Source organism: Corvus kubaryi, unplaced genomic scaffold (assembly GCF_017639235.1).
Source record: "Corvus kubaryi isolate FWS band 111438036 unplaced genomic scaffold, C.kubaryi_AGA036_p1.0 133, whole genome shotgun sequence".
Taxonomy (NCBI): Eukaryota; Metazoa; Chordata; class Aves; order Passeriformes; family Corvidae; genus Corvus; species Corvus kubaryi.
Genome location: NW_024580667.1, coordinates 27,782,590 through 27,792,605, shown reverse-complemented (window position 1 = coordinate 27,792,605; position 10,016 = coordinate 27,782,590). Strand labels below are relative to the sequence as shown.

The 10,016-nt window shown below is 39.2% G+C and overlaps 1 protein-coding gene across 1 annotated transcript; it reads right to left on the bottom strand.

Annotated features, from left to right (window-relative positions):
* Positions 1–6,865: 6,865 nt before the first annotated feature.
* On the bottom strand, positions 6,866–10,015 carry LOC121670511 (cytochrome c oxidase assembly factor 5). The gene is made up of 3 exons (XM_042040853.1): positions 9,781–10,015; positions 9,288–9,371; positions 6,866–7,152 (listed from the first exon to the last, which is right to left on the bottom strand). Exons 1-3 carry the CDS (start codon positions 9,880–9,882, stop codon positions 7,111–7,113), a joined length of 228 nt encoding a protein of 75 aa, XP_041896787.1. The 5' UTR covers positions 9,883–10,015; the 3' UTR covers positions 6,866–7,110.
* Between the last annotated feature and the right edge of the window lies 1 nt (position 10,016).

Sequence of the window (10,016 nt, the reverse complement as noted above, 5' to 3'; positions counted from 1 at the left end):
GGAGCGCTTCGGGCTGCCCTCGCCGGCCGCCCGAGCCAGGGTGTCAACTCCGGCTCCGGAGGATCCAAAAAATATAGAAACTAGGATTCTCTTGTATGTTCATCTGCAGTCAAGCACTGGAGGTTTTGAGAAAGAAAATGTCACCGGTCTGCAAAGCACCCACACCACGGCTATGATGTTTGAGCCAAATTATTTGAGCCAACAATCCAGATTTGGTTTTGTTTTCTAATATTTTATCACTGAATCAATTATATTGGAAAAGGCCTCTTAGATCGAGTCCAACCTATGACCATGTCAACTAGACCATGGCACTGAGTGCTGCATCCCGTCTTTCCTTGAACGTCTCGAGGGATGGTGACTCTACCACCACCCTGCGCAGCCCATTCCAATATCTAACCATCCTTTCTGTGAAGAAATTCTTCCTAATGTCCAACCTAAATTTCCCCTAGCACAGCTTATCACTGTGTATTCTTGTCCTGTTGCTGGCTGCCTGGGGGAAGAGGCCAACCCCTACCCAGCTACAACCTCCTGTCATGTGGTTGTAGAGAGCACTAAGGTCCTGCCTGAGCCTCCTCCAGGCTAAACAGCCCCAGCTCCCTCAGCTCCTCCTTGTAGGACATGTGCTCCAGACCATTCATCAGTTCCACTGCCCTTCTCTGGACATGCTCCAGCACCTCATTGTTTTTCTTGAACTGAGAGGTCCAAAACTGGACACAGCACTCAAGGTGTGGCCTTGCCCATGTGGAGTACAAGGGGAGAATCACTTCCCTAGTCCTGCTGCTCACACTGATACATGTTTGCATGTTCTTTCTTTCCATCCATCCATCCATCCATCCATCCATCCATCCCTCTCCACACTTGAAGTTGCTCAATAGCCTGTCTCACTCACGTGCATGTGCTGAAATTGCTGTGTAGCTGGAACCAGAGCTCCATTTCTTAACCAATTTCTGTGCCATGCTGTTATGAGAGATTTATCATGCTTGAGCAGTGTTAAGAAACATTTGAAAGAATGTAGGAAGAGGTCACAGTCCAGCTCTGGCTCATTCTATTATCTTTACATGGTGCACAAAAGCCAAGGAGAACACAGGTTACCCACAAATTATCTTGTGGGAACTCCCAGGAGGGAGGTGAGGGGCTCCTGCATGGAGGAAAGATGCTGAAGTGGGGAATTATGCACACACACTTGTCTGGATGCCTCCAGCCAACCGTGCATGACCCAGAGGACCACTGCCAAGAACCAGCTAAATCAGTCCCAACACTGCTCTAGTGTAAGAATTTTAATTTGCCTGTTGCAGTTCCCTCGTGCTGGAAGCTGCCAGCTGAAGTTCCCAGTACAATGTGAATTGGGATAGAGAAGCCAGGAGAGGCAGCTTGAATTTTTCATTTTTCTTTCTGCATGTCATTGGTGAAATTCCATTAAGGACTCCCTGCTTCAAAATCACACAGAACTTAGAGAGAAGAGGTGTTTTCAATCCATAGTTAAACATGTGGAATTTTTCACATTTACCTTTGCACATAGTTTAGCACAAAGCTAATGAACCCTGCCATGTTTTAACAAAGAGACAGAAAATAAGAGTTCCTCTGCATACCATGCAAACTTAAAGCCATACTCACATAAAAATATTAAATATACTTGGTGACAACAGGCTAGAAAGCAAGTAGAAATTGTGAGCACCCTTCAATTTAAATACAGATCTGACAGCATTAAGAAGCAAAAAAATCATAGTTTATTTGCAGCTGATGACATTTTCAGTCATCATCAACCAAAATACAACCTTTGTAAACAGCAGCCTTGGACAGCTCCCCACCAAGGACTCTGGAAGAACGATGTTTACTACCGATATTAATTTAGTATTAGGGAACCGAAACAGCACTAAAACCCAAGGGATCAGAAGGGCCTTATGTTGCACTAGTGTTGAAGGAGAATGTGGAGAATTACCATGTTATTTGTAGGCAGAGCAGTCTGAATTACCCAGGGCAAAATACAAGAAAACCCAGCCGGGTAGGAATGGATAGGCTAGAAAGGTTTTCCATTTACCTCATTTTTTTGTTAAGATTATGTTTTCTTCATCTGAGAAATCCGTAAGTAACAAATCTAACAAATAGAGGGGAGTTGTATTTCAGTAGAGTTCCTAGAGAGCTGCTCTGAGACCATTACCAGGTTTAAGATTATTTCACATTTTCTTCAAAGGCGTGTAAGTATGTATAAACTCACTGACAATTTTATTTGTGGACAACTCAACAGCTGATGCTGTGATAAACAAAAGAACTAGGCTATCACATAAAAGTTCTGGAACAGATGATAAAGCATACTGTTCAAAACTTTTACTATTTTTTAATAGCCAAATCTCAGGTTATACATCCAGGAAAAGAACACAATGCTATACCCTGGGGAAACAAGCCATACACTGGGAAAACATCACAGTGAAAAGCTACTGACTGAAAAAGGCATCAGGGTCATAAGGGACAGGGAACTGAACACAAGATACCAACTCAACATAGTGTGTTAAGCGACAAAATGTGACACTCACCTCGGAAGCACAATCAATAGTGTACAAAGAAAGCAGGGGATTTACCTGTATGTAGATCAATGAACAAATCTGTAATAGAAGTTTATCTCCTTCCTAAAAGCAGATGGCAAATCTGTGAAGGGACTAAGGAAGGCAGGTATAACACAAGATTTTAGGAAGTCAATCCCTGCACTTCATTGCAGAATATTAAAGGCTTTTTTTTTCTTTTACTTTCAAATGCATTCCAGCAGGAAAACATAAGATACTACTCACTTCTTTGTAGAGCCATCCCCTCTTCTTCTCCCAGATGTGAAAACTGAAGTCAAATTCTATCCACCAGACAGACATGCTCTTTCTGCAGAGGGTATACTAGCTATTGAAATATTCTATCAAAACATAATTAGATTTTATGCCCTTTTCAAGAGCTGATGCCTTCCTCTGGCATATAAACCTTCACAGGTCAGACTACATGAAAGGTGTCAAACTCTTACCTTAACTACTACTATAAAGCAGGAAGGGACCTGAATGTCCAGTCTCAGCTGATAAAGGGCTTTATGGATTTTCTGCCTTTATATTGAACAACACAAATTTATATACATCCGATAATCAATCACCTCACCACACCACTTACCCTCATCTTCCTCAGCATGCCAGCAGTCCAACAGCCTGTAACAAATTTCTTCCTGCTCAGAATCCCAGAAATCATCCTGCTATGACTGTTAGTGATGTATGGCTGCTACAGAACCAAAAGCCTGAGACAATAGCTAACACATCTTAGACCTTTGTGACCTCAGAAAGACTTCAAAACTTTCCCCACCAAAAAAGCCTCAAAAATTCCTGTCACAAATTGACTTGGAAAAGTTCATATTCCTCTTCCTTTGAGTGGTAATGAAGGACAACACGATACAATTTTACAGTAGCACAGTTTATCATTAGAACTTACTAACTGCAAGTCAATTTCTGCTTTGCTATTTTTCCGTAGCTCCTTTTAAAGCAATAGTAGCAATATTGCAGATTTTTAATATCTTTTTCTAGGTCACAGAGATTTACTTGTATCATTTCCTCTGTTACTAAAAATCTTTAGGGAAATCATTCTGTTTCAGTTCACTGCAGCCCATTAGTACCTACAGGCCAGGCAAAAAAGAATATTGCACAGGAAAACCTCCGTCAGGACACACCAACCTCAGCTTGAAATAAAAATGTATTTTTAATGTTTAGCTATGAAAATACATTATTACTTGAAATATATTACCTTCTACTAACCTGATTAAGCAACTATTAAAGTGCTAATCTTGTTGCTTCTTCCACTTTCAGTGTTCAAGAGCATTATTAATGAATCTACTGTAAATCCTGAAAATAAAGCATAGACCTCTTCAAGAAGCTGTGTTTACAGAATTTTCTTCCTACAGACTGTCAACCAAGTCATTGAGGAGTGTGCCACTTACAGAAATAACTGGTTAATTATTTTCTGAAGATAATAAAACTATGCCAGAGACAGAAAATTCAGCAGGCAGATTTGGGAAAAAAAAAAATGAGGAAGGATCTTAAGGTTTCTGGCTATTATTCTGTCAACTACAATTTATGACTGGAATTATGGTGTTGTGTTCTTCAGCTTTAGACAAGACACATATTTACAATAAATACATGTATTCTAAATGACCACATATCAAGGCAGCATAAAATTCATCATGTTAACAAAGCTGCTACAGCTCTGTATTTATAAGTTTTCTAACCACAAGCTTAAACAACAGATACTGTTTACCACCTACATATTGCGGCTGCATTTTTAGATTATGACTTCATTTAATGCTCTTCTTATGAGTAAAAGGTGTCAATCTAGTTTGTTCCAGGCTTTCACTGAAAATACATTATTTTAAATGTTTTCTTTGGAAAAAAGCATCTCATCCAATCTGCTACTCTCCAGAAACTTTAAAAGTGAAGAGAGATTTATGCCACCCAGTGAATAATGAAGCTCTTTGTAATACAAATGCACCCATTCTGAAGCAGAAAATATTTCAAAATTGAGAGTTTTTTAAAGATGCTTTGTTTTCCTTTTGAGATGCACAACTGAAATACTAAGTGTGTGATACTTTTTAAACACCAACCCCTTTTCTTTCACTTTTCAACATATGTACACATGGGCCTTCGTTAAACAGACTCATATGCTTATTGCTCTGTACTAACTTGAAAGAACAGTTAACGGCATAAAAGATTTTCAGAGTAAATGACCGTAGCCTATTTTCTATTATCATAAACATGTGAGCAGGTCTGCAATATGTGTTTACAGCTCTGTAAATACAACTGTGTTTGCAGGATTGGACCACAGAGAGAACATTTTAATTGTTGAAACGGGATGTTGTAACACAGAGATGTCCTAACACTGATAGAGCCACAGCCTGTGAAGTCAGTCTCAACAGCATTTAGGACTCTGACTCTCCATCATGGAAAACAAATGGGAGGAACAAGAGCAGCAGTGAAAGGTCTTTACAAACTGTGCTCTTTACTTATTCAATACAAATTATTAGCACTACTTATATCTGTGATTCTAAAACCAGTATGAGCCTTTTGGTACCATGTCAACCATTTCTCCTCAACAACCCAATTTCACAGATTCCATCTTGAAAAATCTACCAAAAAATAGAAACGTGCACATTTTTTTAGTAAAAGCCAGTAGTGTAGCACAAGGCACAAGACAAAAACATCAATATGTTTAAATAAAAACATTTTGTGTATTAGGGAAAAAGCTGTAATCAAATGCATAGGACTTAGGGCATTAGTGGAACAATTATTTTTCCCAAAGGAAGCATTACTATCTCTCAAGTAGGACAGCACTCAAAGTCCGAAGATAATTATATAATTACTTATCTTAGACAGAGTATTATGTTACACTATATTGGAATTAAATAATAGTCCCTTGAGCAAATCAGTATTTTGATACCTTTACAGTATTTTCACACTGTCCTAGGTAGTTTAGTGAACCATTAGGAAGTTTTGACACTAACATTCTATTGGATCAAATAATACACGTGTTCTGTTAATTATTACATCCTTAAATATCCAGTAGATTTCATTTTAACGCTTGATCTCCACTGGACCAAGCCAATTGCTAAAAATAACTACGTGCTGTCTACGATGTAGCAATCTTCCTGCTCCCTTCCAAAAGGAGTTGATGCAGCACCATTACCTGAGGCTTAGTGATTGTGGCTGAGAAAGGAATAATTATCACTTGAACCATCAACCTACAAACCTCCGCAGTAGGGCAGACCATGGAAGAGTCCTTGACTACCAAACCCCTGTATCATTTCCACTCTTCTAACTGACATTTAAATACCTGCCATGTGGCTTTATATTTATTTTTAGTTCCTTTTAAATTTTTTTGCCCCATGGAAAAGGCTTGTGAGTAATACTTTGGAATTAGAGTGTAAAGTTAAAGAGACTCTTATAGACATCAATTATCATTTTAGTGTATGTAAAGAGATAATATGGTAACTAGGTTGTGGAAAACAAAGGATGCTTACAGCACTTGAACAAATGAACTAGCTTCCATAGGATCAAGAGAACACAAAAATGTGAAATCAGAGTTATTTAGATGGCAAAAATAAAGTCCAACACATACAAGAAATATAAACATTCTCTGACTCATTACAGAACAGTTGCTTAAGACAGAACTAAATAGTCAACGTGTGCTCATTCACTGAAGTAATCAATTTTAGAAACAATAAGTGTTGCATGCATCTGTTCAAACTGAATGTAAATCAGACACTTGACTATAAGCTTCAGCCAAGAAAAGAAGTTACTACAGCTCTCTCCTCTCTCAGTATTTCCTCATCTTCTTTCTAATCAGCTTGTCTGAAGTTATTTGAGTTGCCACGTGTAAGAGTTACACTACATTTATTTCTTAAAAGGCTTGTAGAGGCAGGGACACTGGAGGAAGAAAAAGGAAATGCTCCTCTGGAAAAACAGTTCTTAAACAGAACCAGTTAACATTGACCACAGTCATGGTTTAAGCACTACATAATGCTTCTTACTCCCATAAATCCCACTTCCTTACCAGTGGGGGACTGAAAAACATTACCATTCCCATCTATTACAGATTAATTGGGTAGAAAACCTACTGGAGAGGAAGCAGCTTGCACACACATTTTACAACCTTGGTCAACTCCTCATCTCTGAAAACAGTTCTGTTCTGAGGAACCGTTTGAAATACCCATCTACTAACGAAACTCTTCCTCAACACATCAAGTGAACTCTCAGTTCCATACCTTGCATTATTTCTAATAGTAAAAGATGATCAGAATTTACAGTAAAGTCACAAAAGACCACTTCAAAACAGAATGACACTCTGCAGCTTGTTCTGGATTTCACATTTTTATTGTAATTACATAACAAGTACCCAGAACTTGCAGCTTTATGCTTGCCTTCTTTTTAACATTTAAATGCACATTGAGGTCAATCTGTTGGAATACTCAGGAGCAGATACCTTCCACAAAAACACTGCATGAAAGGATGCAGCAGGTACCATCTTCTTACTTTAATCTCTGGTTTGTGTAGAGAGTTGATGAATCCCGAATTCCCATGGCTAGGTCTCTTGATGAGGACTTCAGTATCCCTTCCTTCCTCTGAATCTTGCCCTGGTATCCAACTGAAAATTGAAGTCAATATATTAAGAGCAGGTATTTTCCAAAAGAAGTATTGTTGAGTGTTCGTGCTACCTTGGCACTTTGTACCATCAGAACAAAGGCCAGAAGAAAGCTGAAGAAAACTAGTGATACAGCCAACAAGCTACAGGGGATTCCAATGAAAGAGACATTATATGATCTTAAACCTCAGACAAAATGAAAATTATGTGATAAGCTTCCTGTGCATTCTGAAATAAACAATCTAACAACATAAATGACAGAGCAGCAAAGTAGGATAGAAAGGAATACATAAAAAACAAAGTAGTGTAACTCTGCTTAGATCAGCTTTACAAATGTAACTGATAAACTGAAGGAGGAAAATTCAGATTTGGTTTAAGTGGGAGTCACTGTAAATGTCCGTGAGGAGAGGGATAACTTAAACATACAAAGTTTCTGGAAAAAATAGAAATAAATCAGTAAAAACAGAAATAATATTCAGCTTGTAAAATCTGCAAGTTTATTCTTGGCAATTACAGGAAAAGCATTTCATGAAAGGCTGAAGATGAATGTAAAGCTAAAATAAAAGCCACAGAACTTACAGAAGCTAAACTGCAAGTTCTTTCTCAATGCAGCAGAAAAACATACTTTGATCTTGGGAGAAATCTTCTGAATTTAGATAGCCAGTCTTGAAGATGGCAGTAACAGATTGCAACTCAGCCATATTCTGATATTAGACTGAGAAGGTTTCTTCTACCACCATTAACCAACCTTCCAGAATTCAGAACTGCAGCAAAATTTGTAAAGAGCTAGACTCATGATGACACAGCTTGTCCAATAACCAAGCAGCTTTCACTTTAAACTTTGGCCCTACTTCGACATGTCAAGTGCACTAAAATTTACTCCTCTGGTAAGACTTTCTCCTTCCTTGAAAAGAAAACAGCATCTAGGCAAAACCCCTGATGATTTTAGCATACTGTAAATTGTATCTGCTTTTAGCATCTAACGTGGTTTTGCACACTCTTTAAGTTTCACTATTATAACAAATAACAAATTTGACTGAGCATGATTATTGAAATTTACAGAATTAACAGGACAAGAAAAACATCACTCATCAGCCTTAAAATTTGGGAGAGTTAAATAAAATCATTTAAGAGCCAGGCTTCTTCCTGCATGACTGGAGACATGTAGCTAGAAACTTAGTTTCATTAAGCTCCCTTAACAATCCATAGACAGCAAAATACAGGCACATCACCGGGAGATACATATGTTGCTACTGCAGCTTTACGGAGGTATTTCAAACTTTGAATACACAGCATTTTCCCATCCACAGAAATAATAATTTGTCACTTTGTGGATTATTATGGTTCATATAGGAGAGGTACAAAAGCTGCTATGACTAATACAAAATGGAAGAAAAATTTAAGGTACCATTTCAGCTGTACATTCTTCATTATGTATCACATCAGCTAAAAATATAAATAAGCCCTGCACTTCCCATGCTTAGAAAGTTTGAATGCCATCTTTACCGCGTCTTAAATATGTTTTAAATGTTATGGAAACACAAGCAAAAAAACTCTGGACAAGAAACTCCTATCAAAATAGGGAAAACTTTATCTAATTACAATTTTAAAAATTACTTGTCATTACCCTATGGGATAGTTCATCATATAAAAACACAAACTGTTATTTATCATGAATTCTAGGACTCCAAGAAAATTAATGATTAAATATGAACTCAATGCAAGATCCTGTTTCAATAGTAAAAGTCTCACTTCATTTCATTGAAACGTTCTCTATATGGATGCTTTTCAATGACCTTACAGACAAGAAATAATTTGTTGATATTCTTCCAATTACCTGATCTACTACTACTTTTTAACACAAAACTTTACTAAAAACAATAGTGAAAATACCTACCTCACTGTTACCTGTGACATTCTAAGCCTAAGCCAATCTAAACATGCCTTTTTTTCAATTTCTCCTACTCTCCAGCTTCTTCATGAGAACTGAGTACAACACCCATAATTTAATCAGGATTCAAAGGCAAGAGCTGTTCTGCTTAATGACACCTGCCTTACTGAAATAGTGTTTTCCTTCAAAAGAGGGGGAAAAGGACAGGAAACATCCAGGCCAGTAGCAGAAGATGCATCACGCTTACCATTGATCTTTTGCATGCAAAGAATGTCACTTGCAAACTCCTACAGTGTCCTTCCCTCAAGCATTGTTTAGGGCTTTTGTTTTCCTAGTAGATGAAAAAAGAAGTGATTAAAATTTTGATTTCTGCAGCTCGTCAAAGAGACATCAAAATACTTCACAGAATGATAGAACAGAGTTGCCGAATATTCTGAGTTGGAAGGCACCCACAAGGATTATCTAGTCCAACTCTTAAGGGAAGGCCAATACAGGGATCGGACCCACGACCTTGGCGTTATTAGCACCACGCTCTGGCCAACTGAGCTGATTTGGGTTGGAAGGGGCCTTTGAGGATCATTTAGTTCCAACTTCAGAGAAGTTCACTGGGGATTTCGCTTCGGTACGGTGACTTGCACTCTCCTCTCAGCTGTAATTCCCCAAGCTGCTGCAAAAACGAGGTAAGAGGCCGTAAAAAAGCGACCTGCGGGTGCCTGCCCCGGGAGGGCAACCGCGCTCACCTGCAGGACGCAGGGGCTCTCCAGGAGGCACTGCCGCAGGTCCTCCCTCACGCCGCCGCAGGCGCGCCCGTCCTCCTCCTTATCCTCGTAGTACTTGGGCATGGCGGCGAGCCCGGCGCTACGCCCCGCTGCCGCCCGCCCCGCGGCCACCGCCAGCCGCGGCCTCCATCCCCAGCGCTGCGGCCGCTTCCGGCGGGGGCAGGAAGGGACGGGGCGGCTCCGGGAAGGATCCCGAG

Bases quoted from the DNA above. Each gene is read 5' to 3' on its own strand.
- LOC121670511 (XM_042040853.1), bottom strand. From the start codon at position 9,882: ATGCCCAAGTACTACGAGGATAAGGAGGAGGACGGGCGCGCCTGCGGC. The intron at 9,372-9,780 runs GTGAGCGCGGTT...TTCATCTACTAG, and splicing joins AGAGCCCCTGCGTCCTGCAG to GAAAACAAAAGCCCTAAACA. The intron at 7,153-9,287 runs GTAAGCGTGATG...TTCAATTTTCAG, and splicing joins TTGCATGCAAAAGATCAATG to TTGGATACCAGGGCAAGATT.